The sequence below is a fragment of the Truncatella angustata genome, assembly GCF_020726525.1.
Source record: "Truncatella angustata strain MPI-SDFR-AT-0073 chromosome Unknown BKA67scaffold_13, whole genome shotgun sequence".
Classification (NCBI taxonomy): domain Eukaryota; kingdom Fungi; phylum Ascomycota; class Sordariomycetes; order Amphisphaeriales; family Sporocadaceae; genus Truncatella; species Truncatella angustata.
Window position 1 is genome coordinate 504359 of NW_025763393.1, and position 19659 is coordinate 524017.

General features: G+C 50.2%; 7 protein-coding genes across 7 annotated transcripts; 3 read left to right on the plus strand and 4 right to left on the minus strand.

The window, feature by feature from the left end:
- Positions 1-636: 636 nt before the first annotated feature.
- BKA67DRAFT_542369 (inhibitor of apoptosis-promoting Bax1-domain-containing protein) lies at positions 637-1536 on the minus strand (the record flags this gene model as incomplete). Its single annotated transcript, XM_046101105.1, has 2 exons — positions 637-1128; positions 1195-1536. 2 exons carry the CDS (start codon positions 1534-1536, stop codon positions 637-639), a joined length of 834 nt encoding a protein of 277 aa, XP_045951342.1.
- A 2441-nt stretch (positions 1537-3977) lies between these two features.
- Positions 3978-5764, plus strand: BKA67DRAFT_527916 (TLC domain-containing protein; the record flags this gene model as incomplete). The annotated part of the gene is made up of 4 exons (XM_046098911.1): positions 3978-4260; positions 4453-4766; positions 4820-5107; positions 5159-5764. The coding sequence occupies 4 exons, from the start codon at positions 3978-3980 to the stop codon at positions 5762-5764; spliced, it is 1491 nt and encodes a 496-aa protein (XP_045951343.1).
- A 937-nt stretch (positions 5765-6701) lies between these two features.
- On the plus strand, positions 6702-8952 carry BKA67DRAFT_134657 (uncharacterized protein). Its single transcript, XM_046095029.1, has one exon. It carries the CDS (start codon positions 6899-6901, stop codon positions 8723-8725), a length of 1827 nt encoding a protein of 608 aa, XP_045951344.1. The 5' UTR covers positions 6702-6898; the 3' UTR covers positions 8726-8952.
- Positions 8953-9154: 202 nt separating this feature from the next.
- BKA67DRAFT_542372 (uncharacterized protein) lies at positions 9155-12161 on the minus strand (the record flags this gene model as incomplete). Its single annotated transcript, XM_046101106.1, has 5 exons — positions 9155-9401; positions 9486-9570; positions 9725-10006; positions 10564-10914; positions 10967-12161. The coding sequence occupies 5 exons, from the start codon at positions 12159-12161 to the stop codon at positions 9155-9157; spliced, it is 2160 nt and encodes a 719-aa protein (XP_045951345.1).
- Positions 12162-12256: 95 nt separating this feature from the next.
- On the minus strand, positions 12257-12804 carry BKA67DRAFT_134670 (uncharacterized protein). Its single transcript, XM_046095030.1, has one exon. The coding sequence runs from the start codon at positions 12671-12673 to the stop codon at positions 12353-12355; it is 321 nt and encodes a 106-aa protein (XP_045951346.1). The 5' UTR covers positions 12674-12804; the 3' UTR covers positions 12257-12352.
- A 292-nt stretch (positions 12805-13096) lies between these two features.
- BKA67DRAFT_587639 (n-alkane-inducible cytochrome P450) lies at positions 13097-15087 on the minus strand. The gene is made up of 3 exons (XM_046104334.1): positions 14011-15087; positions 13678-13959; positions 13097-13613 (listed from the first exon to the last, which is right to left on the minus strand). The coding sequence occupies exons 1-3, from the start codon at positions 14969-14971 to the stop codon at positions 13447-13449; spliced, it is 1410 nt and encodes a 469-aa protein (XP_045951347.1). The 5' UTR covers positions 14972-15087; the 3' UTR covers positions 13097-13446.
- Positions 15088-15809: 722 nt separating this feature from the next.
- Positions 15810-19612, plus strand: BKA67DRAFT_134730 (uncharacterized protein). The gene is made up of 2 exons (XM_046095031.1): positions 15810-16539; positions 16649-19612. The coding sequence occupies exons 1-2, from the start codon at positions 15917-15919 to the stop codon at positions 19452-19454; spliced, it is 3429 nt and encodes a 1142-aa protein (XP_045951348.1). The 5' UTR covers positions 15810-15916; the 3' UTR covers positions 19455-19612.
- Positions 19613-19659: the final 47 nt, after the last annotated feature.

Below are 19659 nucleotides of genomic sequence, written 5' to 3' on the forward strand. Positions count from 1 at the left end.
TTGGGCATGCTGACCCTGTTCAATTGTTGGTGGATAACGGGGCTGATGCGCAAAAATTGGACAATGAAGGCCGAAATGCTACCATACGAGCCAAGACGGTCGGCCACCGAGAAGTGATAGACCTAGTATCTCGGGACCATGCTCTTAAAAGATTGGTTTTATGAGTAGGTCAAACTAGTATCTATACTCAAATTCCCCATATGCCGAGCATCCTTCAGATTTAGAATATTGCCAACAGACTAAAACGATCAACAAATCAGCACCACTAATCTGGCCTCACAACATCAAGTACTTTTCACATTGAGCGATATTGTATGGACAGTTTGACCATTAGACCCATCACACACCCAAGCTGGATGACATTAAGCACGTATAGAATAGGTCAATCTGTTGGCTATTGTTGGGAAAGCATAAACGTCGCCACGAAAAGTACACATTTGCTACTCAGTCCGTCCAAGCTGCAACCGTCGATGCATCGTCCTGTTGTTTGCAAGCGCTGTTCTGGAGACAGCATTTCCCGAATTTTTTTATATGGAAAAAATTGATTTAGCCCTTCCCAGAACCATGCACACTCGGTCCGCCTTCATTATCGTTCCTCGACACAAATATTATTGTAATTAATTAGGACAAGCCAACCTAGTTGTTTTGCTGGCTGTTCAGGATGCGCAGAATTGCCAAGAACAGGTTGAGGATATCCAAGTAAAGACTAATGGCGGCAGCAATCTCCTCCTCGACATGGTGGTGGCGGATGACCAGCTGGGTGTCGACAAGAATGTAGCCAGAGAAGATGAGGGCGGCGAGACCTCCGTAAATCAGCTCACCAGTGCTGCTGTAGGGAAGGAACGCAGCCATGAAGCCGAAAAGAATCAGACCCCAGAGACCACCGAAGAGGTAAGGCATCCATGATGTGAAGTCGTACTTGGTCTGGCAGGCGAAGAGAGTAAGGAAGATGAAGATGCCGCCGGTTAGGAAGACCGCGTTGAGTACGATGGAGGACTTGTAGAAAGAGACAATGACAGAGATGGAGTACGCCTCAAGCAGGGTGAATCCGGTAAGGAAGAGTAGATTCGTCGGGTAAGACTTGCGCTTCCAGTAGGTCAGGAGCATAAAACCGATGGCACCGAACAACTACGAACAGACATGTTAGCAATGCAGGATTTGAGTGAACATGGGACGATGACGAGTCGGACTTACCGATACGAAGACGAGGGCAGGATGCGACTGGATCCAGGCCTTGTAGCCCTCGCTCCAGAAGCTGAGACCACTGACAACACCGGTGACGATGAGCTGGGCGGTCAGGATGGTGTAGACCTTGCGAATGAACTGGTTGCGAATGTCGACGGTAGCCTCTGCCACGGAACCGCCGAACTTGAAGTCATCGGGGATGTTGTCTTCGCTGCTTCGAGGTGCGCCGCCTCCAAACAGACGCTCGGTATCGTCAGCACTCTCAGCCTGGTAGGACGGTGGGGCCTGGCTCCAGGTGCCCTCTTCGGGGTCCTGCGTCGGCGCGGGTTGGTATTTGGCGGTGCTAGCCATGTTTGCAATACTCTATACGACCGGTATGATGGACTCGATGTACTTGTTGATGGAACCCTCTCTGAACTGGCGACGATGTGATGTATTTGTAGGTCGCGGAGATGGGAAGGCGAAATATTGCCAAGTCAGCTGCTCGGCCGAGGAAAGTACTAGATTAACTACTGTATGCAGTAGACGAGGCGGGGAGCTGCGAGTTGACTAACTTAAACTTGATAATCATTGACCAGCAGCGGGTTGGAAGCTTCCGGGCTGTGTGTCATTGGCGTCATTTGGTGGCCAGCAGCTCGATGGCATCACTTTCACGCGGGAGGATAATGTGGCGTTCGTTGACAGAGCAGCAAGTGTGACAGTGACAAATTGTGGCTGTGCTTTCTCTGCGGACCAGTTTCGCCGCGATAACGATAAGGATCAAGAGTGCAGGTGTGGAGAACTACACAGGTCAGAACCTGGCTGATGAACCAAACCTCCAACCTCCAGCTTCCAACCTCCCACACATTCGCATACTCATCCCAACAATCGCATGGCAAGCAAGGGCATTGCAGTCTTCAGGCTCGAATGCCACAATATATACGGATTTGTACAAGGCTACCAAAAGAAGTCCCCATGACAATGTTTGGTACCTAAGCTAAGACGTCTCCTCCATCCATGTATACTCCTTACCATACGTATTGCACACGCAAGATCCTGGCCAATTGGTGCTACAGAACAGCATTGTAGGATGCAGCATTGACTTCAAGCAGGGACTCGACCCCCAGGCGGTACTATGCATGAGCTCGAATGTGGTTAAGTCAGTGCGGGGTAGCGGTGATAGGAAACACAAAAGATCAATTCGCTGCTGCGAAACATTCAAGTTGCATACATGTCTTTTTTCTTGTCTACTGTATTCTCACCACCATGTACATGTACTATTTAGAGATCTTACCGTCTGGGGTTAGAGATCTGGAACCCCAAATGTGTTACAGACCAAAGGTGATTGGCGGTTTAGAGTTCATTGTAGCGCCAAGGAAAGTGCCGTGCCTGAAAAACCGAACAGGAGCCGCAAAGTATCTTTGGGCTGGGAAAGAATACATACTAACTAGGCTTGGACTACTGTAGATGTAGTTAGACAAGGACATGCCCATGGAGCACTGTAGCTCAGATAAGCGGCCTTGAAATAACAACGAAAGATGTGTGTGTGTGTGTGTGTGTACGGATCCGTAGATGCTGCCATCCAGGATTGAGACGATGCGCAATCACACATTGGTATGAGGAAAGAAAGCACCGTTGCCTCAACAAAGCGGTGATCACTTTGCCGCGCTTTGCTGCACGTGGTTAAGCCGTTCGTTGTTCGAGATAGGATGCATACATAGTTGATGAATTATTGCGAGCTTGTTTGGCTGGGATGGATTGGCTTGATAGGCATGCAAGTTGCAGCTCCAGCTGGGCAGAGGACCCCTGGTTTTTCTTGGACAAGATTTTAGTCGTACAGTAGTACTGCTTTGTACCCCTGCCCCTCATCCCCTATCTTTTTACTTTCTTTCCGTCCTTCTTTCTCGAGATTCTCCTGAATGCCGTAAGAGGTAGAAGGCCTCGATCATCGACGGCTCTTCGCCTCTAGTTAGCACTCCGACTCAAGACAAGGCCATGTCACTCACCGCCTTGACGACGCCCAGCCTTTCCATGCATGCTCATCTGCAAATCACCAATTCCCTGCTCCTATCACTGGTTACTGCCGTGGCCTCGAGCTGCATTGATCTGATGAGCTGTGGAGCTGGCACTTGCTTTGGAGCTCCATAGGTCCTTTTCCGTACTGTAGGCAGGCAAATCCGTAGTATTTTAACATGCCATAGTACTCGGTAGTATTTTGACACCAAGCACGAGTACGGAGCAGTACTTGAGATCCAAGGGGGAAGGGGGGAAGAGGGCAAAGGGGGGCCGCTTTCGTTTGGGCTTGGGCGTGGGCGGGGGACCCACCAAACCCACCAAAACCCACTAACAGTGCGCTGCTGCTGGCACTGCTGGCACTTGTTGCAATTCAACCAAACCATTTCCAGATCAGGGCTCTGCTTCTTCTGTCCCTCCAAAACACTTCCGCTCGCTAGCACTCCAGATGATTGTCTTTTGCCATTGAAGGAGACACTGGGACTGGACACTCGTTTCCATGAGCACCGCCGACATAACGACCTCACCTATTCGTATTCTTGGCGATTTCTTGTGACGAATATCCATCCTTGCCGACGGTGTAGAGAGCCACTGCGCATCAGCTTTCACTGGCCCGCTGCCCGTCTTCAGTCTTGTCGAACTCGGGAGCCGCCCACTTCAACCCTCTGCTTGATACCCTCTTTTCCTCGTGACCCGCGGCCGCCGAGCACCTGTCTACGTATAACAGAACATCAATTGGTCATCCGCGACTTGTCTTGGGCTCAATTGACTGCAATTGAGCCGCCGAGCCCTCGTTCACCATGAGCGACTCCAACCACCATGGCGCCACCATTGAGCAGGTAGCCCAGGCTATTCCCAACCCGAGCCCGCCCTCACCCGTCGCTGTCCCCGAGCAGACCAAGACACCGGAGCTACTCAAGGCTCCCGCGCGACCTTCGGTCCAATCCCGCAAGTCCAGCTCCGGTATGAATGGGCCCTTGTACATGCAAACCTCGAACAACAGAGTCTTGATCCGCAGAGTCAAGAGGAAAGGAGATGGTGTTTTGAAGAGCTTGTCTCGCTGGTTCTTGGAGAACCAAGCCGGTACGTGAACCGATCCCACTTCCACACCAACAGTCCCTGCTCTTCTTGTAGCCGTCTCATCGTCATCTTGCACACAAGAAGTACCGCCGCCGCGCTGTTCTGGCTTTGCTGTTCCGGTGTCCAGCCGCCACCAACACACCCAGCTATGCCTCCGTCAAATCAAGAACCAAGCTCTAACCTGACCCTTCCCAGGCTTCTCTCTCAACCTCCTAGCCCTCTTGTTCCTTACACACATGTTCATGTCCAAGGCGCGGCCGTACACCACACGCTTCTTCACGTTGTCCCACTACGACCACGAGTCCGGTCTATACGCGAATGGCACCGGTGATACCTACTTCGTTGCCTTCTGTGTCGTTCTGTTTACCGGTCTTCGAGCTGGCTGCATGGAACACGTCCTCGCTCCTTTCGCCAAGTTGATGGGAATTGGCAAGAAGAAGGACATTACGAGATTCGCCGAACAAGCATGGCTGCTGGTCTACTACTGTGCTTTCTGGCCCCTTGGCTTCGTAAGTGATACGCGGTTGCAAACCCACGAACTCTCCCACTAAACTTGCCGTAGTACCTCTATTTCAAGTCGCCTTATTTCTTGAACTTGCAGGAGTTGTGGACCAACTGGCCTGCGAGAGAGATTGATGGTGTCATGAAGGTTTACATGTTGGCTCAGTTTGCTTTTTGGCTGCAGCAGGTCCTCGTTATTCATATCGAAGAACGCCGCAAGGATCACTGGCAAATGTTGACACACCATTTCCTCACTATCGCACTCGTCGGCGCCGCATATGCTTACCATCAAACACGTGTGGGCCACTTGATCTTGGTCTTGATGGATATTGTCGATCTGTTCTTCCCGGTAGGTTGATTATCGAAACCTCACATGTGAGCTTTAGCTAATTTCTGCCAGCTTGCGAAATGTCTTAAATACCTTGGATACCAAACGGCCTGCGATATTATGTTTGGGCTTTTCGTGGTTTCCTGGTTTTTTGCCCGCCACGTATTTTATCTCATGGTTTGCTGGAGCATCTATGTCGATCTCCCCGTCTATCTGCCTGACCGCTGCTGGCGAGGCGTCGGCAAGAACATGTCCGGCCCTTACCCCGTGCCTGCTGGACTTTCTTATCTTCTTGAGCCATTCCAGGATCCTCAAGGCTTGGTCTGCTTCAACAAGAGCATCACCAAGGGATTTTTGAGTTTCCTCATGGCTCTTCAAGTCATCACCTTGTCATGGTTCTGCCTGATCTTGAAGCTCGTCATTCGTGTGATCCGAGGTGGCAGTGCAGATGACCCCAGAAGTGACGATGAGGCCGGTGAAGAAGAGGAGGAAGAGTTCGAGTACGAGGAGGCTCAACCATTGGAGGAGGAGGTTGGTGTTGAGGCGATTGACCTTAAGAACTGGGAGCGACGTACTGGAGTCAAGCGGTCCGCTGCATCGTCCGGCGTGAGTTTACCTGGACACAGCGACCGCAAGGAGTTGCTCGGCAGAATTGGATGTGAGAAACAGGTCGAGTAACACGTTTTACTGCATCCATGACGGTTACTCCTTATCCTGGGTTTCGGCAGTGTTCGGCGCAACACAGATATGCATATGCTTGCGGGGATGCAGGCAGGGCAAGGCATTGGTTCGATTTATCAACGTTTCAAAAGTTCGGCGTGGCAATCTTTAGACTCTGCGCAAATTATGTCATGAACCTACGATGCACGGTATCATGGGCTCGGTAGCCACATTTTCTACCATCTGGATGGCGTGGTATATAGATCTGGAATTCAGTATTATACCCCCCAAAACGCCCTTATCAAATTGGAAGACAACGCGACCACCAGTACTCTTTCAACCAAGTTGCCAGAATCATAACAATGGTTGGTGGGATAAGGGGTCACGGGTACTTTATATTTGTTAGTGATGTACACTAGCTTGACGTTGCGGATATGACATGTTGCATCAAACCAGATAACCAATGTGTCGTCGTGGGCCCGCCGTTCATTTCTGTGGGTCTGATCATGGCCATTGTACCGATATTCTTTGTCTATCGACCAGCGGACCCTTACCTGTGGCTCCTAGAGTTGTGTTCGAAGCCTACCCTGGATGCCTAGTTCAATGTACTCTCGTCAAGTTGAAGATAAGTTTTCAACCAGTAAAGGAGTTATCTCATTCTCATGGAAGAATGCACTCCTTTCCTCACTCGGCTGGCTCCTAGGGCTTGGCATCATGTGTGCGTGGCTCGACCATTTGTCTCTCGAAGCCTATCGACGCGGAGTGAGCATATTAAATCGACTCGTGCATGGAAGAATTCGATACCCTTAGGATGCAAGTTATCGTTCTCTCCCGCTATCTCCGCTAACATTGCGCTGCAACAATTACCTGCCCATCATCCCCGTTCAGAGACTCATGTGGATCGCCGGAAACTTGCTTAGCTCTGAAAGCCTATAAGCTGATATGTTCTCGGATTCCCATCTCTGCGCATATTATTTTCGGAGTTGAGCCACTGACCCATACATAAACTGGGAGGTGAACTGGTCTTCCTTTCTCTTTCCGTTTTGTTCATTCTAGCCCACCCTCTTCAATACAACACATTCATAATATCCTCCATCAATACAATCATCGAACACCAAGAAGACAACGGTGTCTTCCAAACATCAAGTCACAATGTCGGAATTAGACAGCGGATGCGACTACAGATCGCCTACTGCCGAACACATCGAATATGCGGCCGACTCGTACTCCTACAAGGCAAACGTCGTGGAGTTGCGGGCCTGTGTCGAGCGGCTAAACGCAGAGGCCAGGACCGCCAACAAGGCTCACGAGGACGAGCTGGAGGCACTCAAAGACGCCCACGCCGTCCGCATCGCCGAGCTTGGCGACCTGGAGCTCTTGTCGCTGCAGGCCCAGGCCGAGGAGCACGCCCGGGAGATGCTCCGGCTCAGCAACAAGCACGAGGGGCGGTTGGAGCAATATGCCCACGAGGCCAACGTCGTGCATTGCAACCTGAGGACTTTCATTGACGACCTCACCGACGAGGTCGGAACGTTGCAGTGGTCGCTCGACGCCTTCGCGGCTGATCAGCGCGTCAAGGACGAGGAGATCTCCCGGCTGGCGGCGGAGCTCGTGACTGCGAACTCGCAGAACAGGTCCTACAAGGCCAGTGCCGAGGAGATGGGCAGCCTGGTGGACGAGCTTGAACAGGTGTGGCTTAGGGACTATGTTCAGCATTCGGTCAACAAGGACGCCGATGAGGATGCTGATGAGGATGCTGATGACGACGAATCTGATGATGATGGTGAGCTTGACGACCACTGCACTCACTGCGAGGGCCGCGTTCCAATGGCGAAAACGATCTCCGATCTGGAGCGGGGCTTCGACGAAACACAGAAACTCAACGGAACCTTACGGGCCAAGGTCACATCGCTGGTATCTCAACTACAAGATGCTTTTGAGAATGGACTCGCATCCAAGAACGAGTTGAGGGCCGAGGTCACATCCATGGGATCTGAACTAGAAGCTGCTCTCAAAGACCATGCCACGGCCGAGGTACACCTAAGAGCCGAGATCGAGAAGCTCGAGCTCAAGAACACCGAGGCTCACAACCAGGCCTACAAGCTGGACCAGCAGGTCATGCGCCTCGAGGGACAGGTCTCGGCCAATGCGGTGAAAGAGAGGTTTCTCAACCAGACCATCGAGGCGAACACTGATCTGAAGCAGCAGCTCCAGAACGCCAGGTTCGGCATCGCAGACCGCGACCGCGAGATCCAGTCCCTCAAGGCCGCCCTCGACGAGTCCAGCAACGCCTGCCAGGCAGCGCGGAACTTGGCCGCAAAGGTGCAGAGGGAGGCCAACTATGCCAACAGCCGCGCCACAGACGTGGACCAGCAGCTGCGCAGCTGCTCCCGCCGATTCAACGAGAGCAGCGCCCGAGCCCAGCAGACCATCCGCGGCCTGCAGGCGCTGCACCAGCATGACTGCTGGGATCTGGAAACACAGATCTCAGACCTCCGAGACACGACGCACAACCTGGGCGCACTAGCCGACTCCCAGAGCAAGACGATCGAGGTGCTAAAGGACGAGGCTCGCGAGGCTCGGGAGAGCCGCGCCGAGCAGGTCGAGGTGCTCGAGGCGCAGGTTCGAGACCTGATCTCCGAGAAGGCGAACCTCAAGATTGAACTCATGGCAACGCATATGCAGCGCGAGGATTGCCGGCGTGACATCCGAAACATGGAGCTGGCCATCGGAGAGCTGCACGAGGCGCTCGAGCATTTCACAGGCAATGCCGAAGTTGTCGAGGAGGAGCCGGTAGAGGTAACTGAGGTGGATGACTTTGAGGTCATCGAGAACTACGAGAGCGAGCGGGCTGTGGTCGTAGATGATACTTGGGATACTGCCTCTCTCATCGATCAGATGGACGATCTGCAGTTTCACGGCGGCCTAGATGATATTGAGGTCCTCGAGGGCTTTGATCCCTTTCGCCGTCCCCAGTAGTCCAGCAGATGAACACCTTGTTTTCAGCGTTTGATTTGGCAATGGATGGTAGCCAATAATTCCTGCGGGGCATCTGTTTTGTAGTTTGGTATCTGATTTTAACTCACCGCTGGAGAACACGACCCGGCGGCGTGCGTAGTCTGGCATTTGATTTCAACCCATGGATAACACCCCGCTACTTTGTCAAAAGATTGCTGCCTGCATTTTTAGAGCTAGTTTTTAGGAGTTGTTGGGGTCAGTTGAATGTGAGTCGGCTTTACGAATTTATACTAAACCTTTAATTACCTTTCCCTGCAAGATCACCATCGTGACCTAAATCTTGTGCCAACTGCTTCATCCAGTGGACACCGTCAAACATGTAGAACTCTATGCGCTATGGCTCCCCAAATCTAGCATTAGATAGCTAGACATACGTTTTCCAGCGACATGTTAGCAAACAATACAGCTGCCCCATATGCCCTCCGGACCCCTCTCAGGTGACTCCCGCTTGACAGACTCCCGAATTTCCCACATCCTCATCGAATTTATGCCTGCATCTTCCGCGTCTCTCCACTCCCCTCTCGGCGGAAGTGGCGACTTGCGAAACACCAATCGATACCCATACCTCTGCGTAAACTCCGACATGTGGGCCTTACACTTCACGTCCAGAGGCGTGCGGAACTTGCCTTCCTCCAATCTATGACAGTTTCTACAGTTGATATAGAACACTGTTGTAGTGAAGGTTTGTTATGATGCACTGAAAGGAAGAGCCTGAATCTACTCGAGCATAGGATAGTGAATAGGGCGCTCGTATGAGCGTGGGATCGCAAGTGTAACGCTCCAAGCGTGAAATGATAGTATAGGTACTGTCAAGTAGTATATAGAAGTCAAAGTCTACAAAAGAGAATATCGGTGTACAGAAAGTGGGCATATACCCACTGGCTAAGTCACGTGCTCACCACTTCCCGAATTAGGTGATCCGAGAGCTCGTCGCCTTAGTGTACGGAGTGCTCCCCGTACACTTTGGCCATCTATGGTCGTCCATTTTGCCACACAATCCGACGATGAACTTCTTCGACTGGAAGGCTTCGTCTCCCAATAAATCCTCGTTCATTCTCCGCCCGTCGTAGGCGGCACCCGTGTAACGACGAGTTGTGAGTGTGATCTCGATCTCGAAGTCGGTCAGGGTATGCACTTCTGCGCTCACGCGGCCTGATTCGGGGCCGAGGACCAGGATCTGGTTTAGTACGTGAGGGTTGGGGCATGTCCAGTCGAATTCTGTGGCGATCCGGCAGACCAGTTCTGCAGCGCAGTGTATTTGGATAGCGTGTTAGGAGCTTGTGGCAACGAATATATACCCTGAGATTACCATCGCTCTATTGATGGTGGGCGCACTGTTCTTGAATGTCACAGAGCTCTATATGTTCGGAATCTTGCACGGGAGGGAGCAAGGAGCAGGTAGGTACCTTGCCCGTTCTGTCTTCGTGAAATTCGAGAAATATTTGATAATCGCCTTGCCACCATGTCTGGTCGTGACTGAGAATTGAGCGAAGTGTTTCGCCTTTTTGAGATGTCATGGCGTTGGTGTGAGTATTCCAGTAGTATGATGTGCAGAGCTGCCCGGGTATGAGATGTGTGTTACGCAGATATAAAAGTTTGTGGATATGATCTCTTATGTTTTTGATTAGATAATCAGTTGTACTTTGGTGTTGTTGAATAGCAGCCTAGGCCGCTATGCACGCACCACTTCCACGTGCGGAAGGTTACATTCTGGTAGTATCTGCTACAATTCAATGACTAGCCAAGTCTCACACTCTCCCAAGTATCAAAACATTTGTGTATATCCTGAATCAATGTACCTTCATAGTTTCTGACCGTAACAATCAAGAGTGAGGAGAACAAAAAGATTTCGAGGTTCTTCTCATCCGCCTGAAGGTACCTTAAGTCCGACTGTTTCATTCCGCCTGTATCCGACCATTCATTCCACCGATCTAGCATAGCCTCAATTGATTCAGCCAGCTGCGGTTCGTCGACGATACGACCAAGTATCAAGGCCACTAGGTTTTCACGCAGGTGCGCAGGGCCTAACCGCTTGCTGAGCCACCGCAAGCCGTGGTGAGCAATGATCCCTACGTCCCACGTCTTGCTCTGCAACGCTTGCGACATCCGTTCATCATGTTGGTCGAGTTTCTGAAGATGTTGTTCTGCCCCTGGTATCTCGTCAGCCAGAGCACCGATAGTTATAGCACATGGTGAACTCACATTGCTGCACTAGGCCGTCTACTTCGGCTTTCGTCCTCTGTGTCGACGGGAGATTTGAAGGCTGCCGCATGTGCCCCAAAGGTACGGGATTTTGCCGGCGGGTCGTCTCCCATTCGGGGACTTCCTTACTATCCACGACACCAAGGATAACTAGTACGCCAGATGGGATTGAACATGACTGAGCGAAGTTGACGACATCTTCCGGTATATGGTATTTTGTCAAGACTCGCTGGCTAGCGGCGTAAGATGTGAAAAGACAAGCAAACCACGAGATCGTTGGGCTTCTGCGGCGGGATGCTAAGTGTTCAATGTCTATGGTTTGATCATTTACGACAATGCTTCCACTAGCTTCGATACGGAACCTTAGGCCATTTTCTTCACTTTTTGCTGAATCTGCTACTACTGTGAGATGTGGTATAGTCGTGGTTTCAGACTTTGAGGAACGCTGAAACTCAAAGATCTGCTTGTCTGGATCCTCGGCCCTCCTTCCGATGGGGTTCCTCTCCTCAGAGGGATAGACTTTTTTTATGTCCAGTTTGGCCCAGTCCGGGGCTGCAGGAGTCGCAAAATTGTTATATCGTTTCATCAAAGAGCCAGTCTTCTGCGGGACCTTTAGCGAAAGCCTTCCATCTAGACTTGAGATGTTCAAAGACGCAATAGTAAGCACTGGATGTCGTAGTCCATCTAACGATACCATCAGGGCAGTATCTACAGTTGTCCAAATACCATTGGATCGAAGAGCTTTCCAGCCTTGTGAATCGGGAACAGCGCCTAAGTCAAGAAAGTAGTAGATGAGTTCCCTGAAAGCTACTTCCACTTGAAATTGTCTCAGCTGGTTTGCAGACTTGAGACGTTGAGACATCTGCCCTGCTGGAAGATATCTCCAGTTGAAAATCCCCCAAGAGCCGCCTGTGAGCTGCTGTTGATTTGAAATCTTCCAGTACAGCGGATCTTCCCGCTTCAATGGCATGACACGAAACGTTCTTAATCTCACTTCGACCTCCCCGCCAAAGTAATCGTTCGTCAGCTCGATATCCTTATCAAGCTTCCTCGATGGCTTCAGTCGGGCTTTGACCGTGAAATATAAGTTGGTGGTTCTGACGACATTGTACAGTATGGGAAGCACACCAAGAACTGCCAGTGGTACACCAATATATGTAATGATATTCGGTGCGAGATCGTCGTCTTCTGACATTGGAGAAACTATAGTTATAGGCTTGCTGCTTGAGTAGAATATTGCGCCTTTGCAATGGGCACAATTGACGTCGAGGGTATCCTTGAAATGAGCTACCGGCTGAATGTGCGACCCTAGTACTTTCCGTGTCGCATGTGGTTGAAATCTCCCTGGAACGTTGTAAAGAATGTGTCTTAGCGACCGCCAAACTACTACATCATAAAAATAAAGACAGATTTGAAAGGACCTAAACGTATAACTGGTAGACCGCCGCTATCGCCGCGTAATATTGGCCCAGTGCTAATTGAAGAGGGAGAGTCGCAGATCAGTTGACTAGAAATAGCCCTGGTGTACGAGACTTTACCCCTTTTGAAGCGAGGCTCTGGCTGGATGTGCATGATCCCAGTCTCAAAATGCCACAGTTTTGGCTTCGGGTATCCAGGCTGTAATGTATCAAAACACTGTAGGTAATGTGAGTGCAATGTGCCAGTCGGTACAGCTAGCCAAACCTGAATATAGAGTGTCAGGTACATATGGAGGCCGCAAGGCAATCCTTTCAAGCATATACTGTGACAATGTTGTTTGACATCGCCAGGGCCATCAGTCTGCCCGATGCGAAAACTTCCTGCTCAAGGCATCCCCAAAGGAAGTTTAGCGGACGTCGAATACACCAAGCTGTAATTGGGCTACTCGTCCTTAGTAGAGCTTAGACAATGCTGATACTGTCAAGTCGGACAAGGGTAGCCTTTTGGCGTCGCACAATGTGTCATGCAATTTTGGTTCCCAACGTCTGCAAAATAGGTGGCGACGCGAGGCAACGAACCAAATTGCATGAATCAATTGCACTAAAATTAAACCTGCAAATCATTTTCGTAGACCTGAAGGGTGGCTGTCACAGAATGCAAGCACAAGCTTAATGCATGAGATGTGCACTTTTCAAGAGTGGGTCAAGTAGACCAGAAAAGACAGCACAGCGTCTATCACATATATCTTATTGGACAATGATTAGCGCCTGGGCAGTATCAATATGTAGCCTTTTGAGCACAGTGTGCAATATCAGTCGCTTTATGGCCAGTTCTCACGAAGTGCTGCAGAGCACTGGGTGGTCATCAACACAAACTTGCCAGACTTCTCTGCGTAGGAGAAACTCCTTGGTGTTGTACACTCAGCCCCCAGACTTGTGACTTCCGTCCACTGAAGTGTGCAAAATCAATGCAGCGTGCATATAGCAGGACTATGCAGCCCTTGAATTACATGAGGCCAGCAAGACTTCTGAGACATAATGTACCCGACGTAGAACAATCGATCAGTGCAAAAGCACCTTGGTGCCCTCTGCGCTGGACAGGGTGATTGTGAGATTCTGCTTTTCAGCCCCCACGGGTTCATTTGGGACGCCTGGCGGCAGCCGAATGTTAGGATATTTTTGCAAGATCCTCACAACGGCTACGCTGGCTTCCTGGAGCGCATAATCCTCTGTGGTCAACTCGTTAGCTTGAAAGAAGGTACCGGGAAGTACGCACAAATCAGACCAACTTACTGCCCAGACACAGTCTTGGCCCGCCATGAAAGTCCACAAATCCGGCACCCACGCCGACCTTCTTGACCAAGTCCCCACTCTCCCAACGTTCTGGCCTGTAAACTCGAGCGTCGGAGCCATACAGTTCTTCTCGTCGATGCAAATGGTACAAAGACCAGCCTACTCCGTTGCCTTTACGCAGAAGGAGAGGCGCATTTCCATCTGGTCCGCCTCCCCTTGGGAGCACCGTCGTCCGAGTGGCGAAACGAACATTGACTGGTAGCTGGGGATACAGTCGAAGGGCTGTCAAATTCAGTATCGCGTTTTACGACCCATGCACTCAAGGAAACCTACACTCATTGAAGCAGCACCTCAGAAATGATAGCTGTTGGATGTGGTGGCGAGTGATCTCCGAAGTGTCAGGGGGAATATTCTGAAATATCTCGACCTTGAGGCGTTCTATCAGATGAGGATTGCGAACGAGGTGGAAGAATGTCCAGCTAAGTAGGCATGCAGTAGTGTCGCGTCCAGCGATTAGCACATGCAGTAGTTGATCTCGCACAATGGCTCTATCACGTGTGTCGAGCCACAAGTCGATGATGAATGAGTACCTCTCCCGAGCGGCTTCCTCGCCGTTCTCCTCGTAGAAGTCAATGGCTTTATTGGCAAAAAATGATGCCCAATCTTGAACTACACGACACCCTTGTCGGAACTTGGACGGTGTATATATCCACGCGAGGTCTGCAAGCCTAAGCCGGATTGCCGAAACCAGACTCGCATAGTCAAAGTTGTCCCGCAGCGAGTCGCGGTCAGCTTTGGGAAGACTACTGTGTGGTTCACCAAAGAGTAGATCTGTTGTTGTAGCAAGGGTGAACTCAAAAAAATGCGGCTGCAAGTCGACTATACTGTCAATAGATGTTTCGGCTTCGCGTGAAATGGCTTCGAGCAACTTGTCTGCATGAGGAGTCAGAGCGGCAATACCACGCTCACGGATTCGTGCAAATTGTCGACGGAGCAGTTCTCTCGAATGCTTCCACGAAAGGCCGTCTTGGGTGAAAATTCCTTCTCCAAGTAGAGGAAGTAAACCTATCCGGCGAGAGCCTAGCCCGAAGTCATCGAAATTCGTGTCGAGAATTGTATTCAGGTTAACCGGGTCAGTTACGATGTATCCATCGCCTAAGACAGTCACACGAATGGTAGGGGCAGCAGTTATGTAAGGAGTTTGGAACTCGAGAAGGCGTTGATACGGAAGAGCATCGTACTGTTTCTTGAGTACGTCAAGTGCGAAAGGCCACTTGTGAGGTACAGTAGTCATGCAGGGTTGGCAGCCATGTTTTGTGGCGATAATATTCTCTTCCTTTAGACTTTCAGCGACTATTTTTCGACGCGACAGTTAGCATCGTGCTTACTAGCTTCCGTTGTCTTGCGTTGAATTGCCAGTACACCAGCAGGATGACAAACAATGTAGTCGCCAATGCTTTCAGTGGATGCAAAGTCAACGATGGAAGTTTCAACGCACGGGCTGTTGAAAGAAGGGCAATAGCAAGTGGGGATGGCGTCTCCATCCTGGCGCTAGGTGAAGAATCCGCTTTTACTTCGTCTGATACTTGGTTTGGATTTTGTGAATACTCGCCAGGTTTGAGAATGATGCGATGAAAAGAAACCAAGAAATTGGATGAATACACAACAGAGCCTGCGACTGCCCGGTGTGATGGGCAGGTCTTTAATCGAATTTGTTTCAGCCGCTCAACGCAGGCAGTAAACCGTCTCCCTGCGCCTGCATGCACATACAATGGGTGTCTCACACTGTGCCGTGTGCAGGTCTTCCAGAAATCAAGGTCATGTCATACACAACCCCCACCTTCAACACGGGATTTACCTGGGTCGCTCGGAAGGGCGTTACAGCCTGCTTGCTTGCCATCACTGAGATGATCACATTCATCCTTTCAACAATAAGCCGTGGGAATATCTCACTACTTCGGGTCAAAAGGCCTTTGACAGTATTGTATTGCACTACTCGACGTTTCTTCCCTCACTTCGCTTAGGGATTGCTTCAGCATTGCGAGGACCATGTCAATCCCATTATGCTTTGTCCCGGCACATCTTGCGACTAAAAACAACTATTGATCATTGAACGACATCCCAGGCTTCAAAGTCGTGCTTTCCCTCAAGAGAAGCAACTAAGCTTCCCGAAAAAAACTGTAAATGATACAACACTAACTGGAACGGCCAGAATCGAATCTGAGATCTGCAGGCCGCAATGGCTCAGAACGATAATGGTGTATGGACCCGATCGCCAACGGCTACTTTGATCAACGATGGAACGCGATCTCAATCAAGCATTCATACCATGTCATTCGGCAATTTTGGCACTGAGAAACTCAGTGGAGATGTGAAAAAGCTACTGGGTATCCTTGAAGCATTAAACAGACCACAGAAAGAGTTCAGAAACCTGCTCGGGCAGCTCAAGGCTCTCTTTACAGTCATACAGAATTTGAGCGATGGTGCTCTCGAGTATAGCCTCGACGGTATTCCTGACCCGGCACAGGACCGGCTTTGGCATGCGGTGGGCAATATCAGTGAGCAATGCTGCAACACTATGGAGCCTTTGGAGCACAGCTTTGAACAGGAGCTGTTGAATACTCGCGCTTTTCAGTCCTCACAGCCATCGTTGTTGCACGAACCGTCATGGCCCTACAATGAAAACATTGTCGCAATATGTGTTCATACAGATGTACTTTCCGTGCTACAAAAAGCAATAAAACTCGAATCAATGAAGAAGCAAACTGGCCCTGGAGATATGCCAGATGCCGCCTATACTCTAGCTTCCACAATATCTCACAAAGCATCAACATTGGTTGCTGATATAGATGAAAACTATTGGTAAGCATGGCTCAACCACTTTCTCTGCATCATGTAGCACTATTCGATGGATATCATTCGTAATAGTGGTTACGAAATGGCAGGAAATTTTTTCTGACGCTTGTCCCAGTTTTGACCAAAAGAATTATGAACGGGTTATAGAAGATTTGAAGAATGCGCTTCAGAATGCACTGTCGGTTGCGAGGGCAATGCCGAGTAAGTCCGTCAACAAACATTGGACAATCACAAGAGAAACCAGCAGGCTCTATACTGGCCGACGGGAGGAATTAGACACAATTTTCAAAGCATTTACACCTGCTACAAATACAAATCAAAGACGTTTTGTTGTCCAAGGCGTGCCAGGATCAGGCAAGTCTGACTTGGTGCTCAAGTATGCTGAAGAGCATATCACGTCCTACTGGGGCGTCTTCTGGCTCGATGCAAGCAGTCGAGAGAATGCTAAGGAGTGTTACGCGGAAATTGGTAGATGTGGGGGTGTCGAGCCCATAGAGAAGGCTGCTAAGCACTGGCTGTCGCACCTTCACAGCTCGTACACTTGGTTGTTGATCATCGATAATGCAGATGATGGGGAACTATCATTGGAAGATCTCTTCCCTCCCAGCGTTCCAGGCTTCGCACAAGGATGCATCCTTGTGACAACTCGCAATCCAGGCCACCTTGAACATGGCACTACGGGTCGATTGGAGCTTAAAGAAATGGACGACGCCGATGCGAACGAGTTGTTACTGAGAGCAGCGAATGTTGAGGAGCCATGGAAAGACGGTCCAATCGAGTTGGCGAAGAAGATCTGCAAGCACCTTCATTATCTACCTCTAGCCCTTTTGCATGCAGGAAGAGCCATCAGGGACGGACTTTGCAAACTGGCTGAATACATCAACTTTTTCAATTCCCAAGCCTCTCGTATTCGGCGTTCGCGACAGAGAAGACGCGACAGAAGTATGTCCAGATCACAGAAGCGAATCAAAGAGGATGATGAACATATGTCGATATTTGGCTCTTACGAAATCCTGTATGAATCATTGGAGGGGGCAGCTGCTCGAGACACTATTGGCAAATACCAAGACGCTCTGCAACTACTACGAATCCTCTCATATATGCATTTTTCCAATATTCGTCTCGATGTTATTACACGTGCCGCTACAAATCCAATAATGGAAAATCATTTCCGAAAAGAACAGGAGAATAAAGATGCGGCAATTCTCCAGCGTATAGGTCCCCTCCCTCGCCCTCCCCTAAGTGCACGGATTAAGGGTCTGGCGATTCGTATAAGAAGCCATAGCCTGTTGACTCCAAAGCCAACTTTACCTGATGTGCTCAAGGATCGCGACGAACTCGCATCAGAACTGGCTGAAGACGTGTTTTCTGATGTACACCGAGCTCTGAAAGTCCTTGTCAATAGAGGTTTAGTGAGTCGCGGCAAGGATCGGGCCGGCATTAAGCGTGAGCAAGACCGATACCATATGCACCCGCTTGTGCATCAATGGGTTCGGGAAAGGCCACAATGCTCCGTCGGCGAAGGCGCGTTGTATTGTCAAATTGCCACGACTATTCTATCCAGAGCAGTAAGGCTGGCTGGCAAAGATGAGGACGGCGAGAAGGAGATGCGACGTGATATGAAGCCACATATCGACAATGTGCTCGACTATTCCAAGAAGCTTCAAAGGGATTTGCAAGAAAATCGCCAACGAAAGAGGACCCATATTTGGTCATTGCTTTTCGGGGATAGTGAGCCAAAAGAACTCGGCGGGACGCGGGCATATGAATTCGGCCGCTTTAGCAGAGTCTACATAGAGTGTGGCGCTTTCAGCGAGGCGGAGGAACTACTGCAACGGGTTCACAACTACGTGACTGCACGTCTAGGTCATGACCACGAAATATCCCACGTGGTGAAGCAGGCTCTCGCTTTTACCCTCTGGAATGAAACCCATTGGAATGACGCGGCCCAGCTTCTGCGCCAGGTGTACGTCTCCCGCACAAAGACATTGGGTTCAATGCACCCATTGACTATACAAATTACAAATAAAGTCGGAGAATCAGCACTAACCCAGGGACGCATTACTGAGGCTTTGCAGCTGCACCAAAAAGCTAAAGCCTGCCTGATAGAAATTCATGGAGAACAACATCACGAGGTGCTGAAAACGACTAGATTGATCGCCAGATGCTATTTCTATCGCTTGGATTGGAAAAGTGCAGTCGCCCTGCATAGAGAAGCCTCCAGCGGCCTACGAAAACTTTGGGAAAAAGATGCGACGGATGAATTAACTGAAGAAAACGTGCTAGACAGTGAGGAGGACTTCGCAATGGCATTGATCCGGCTCGAAAGAGACAATTACGACGACGCGCTCAAAATCATGCGGCACGTAATGGATCGAAGAACGGAAATTTTGGGAAAAGAGGCACCTTTCGCTTTAGTCGCGAAAGCCAATTACGGCCAAATTCTTTCCAAGTGCGGGAGATTCCCAGAAGCCAAAATTCTGATGAGGAAGACTTTGGATGTCGCGGAACGCAACTATCACGAAGACCATCTTGGTGTAATCGCTGGCAAGGGCTGGTACGGGAAGGTCCTCTTGGAGAACGGAGAACTCGAAGAAGCGGCATATTACTTCCGCCAGGCCATGAAGAAAGAGCATTACAGCAAAGCCGCAGCCGATGACGGAGAACACCCAGATCGGATCATGGTCGTGTGGTTGTATGTGCGGTGTCTAAAGCAAGAGGGCAAATTCAACGAGGCGCTCAAGCTTTGCAAGGAGCTTGAAATAAACATTCCTTTGATTGGGGGGAAAGGTCTCGGAAACAAGCATGTCTTTGCTGAAATGCTACCAGGCATAATTGAGGATATTAAGAAACTGCAGACTTCAGCGGACTGTGTGCGAGATTCGGGCTCAGTTGCTCGTCAAAGGCGTAATGTGTCTTGAGGCAACCATACTAATGGTGCCTGGTTGGCAGTCGTGTGATGGATACAGCGATTTTCAACAGCTGGACTGGACATGCTCGTCCTCTTATCGTTAGGCCACGATGCAATGGGCCAGGCACGCTTATAGCGCCGTCTTCCAGGAGTCAATGGCAAATGTACATAATTTCCGGTCCAGAGAACGAGCTTGCTGTATGTGAACGTTGGAA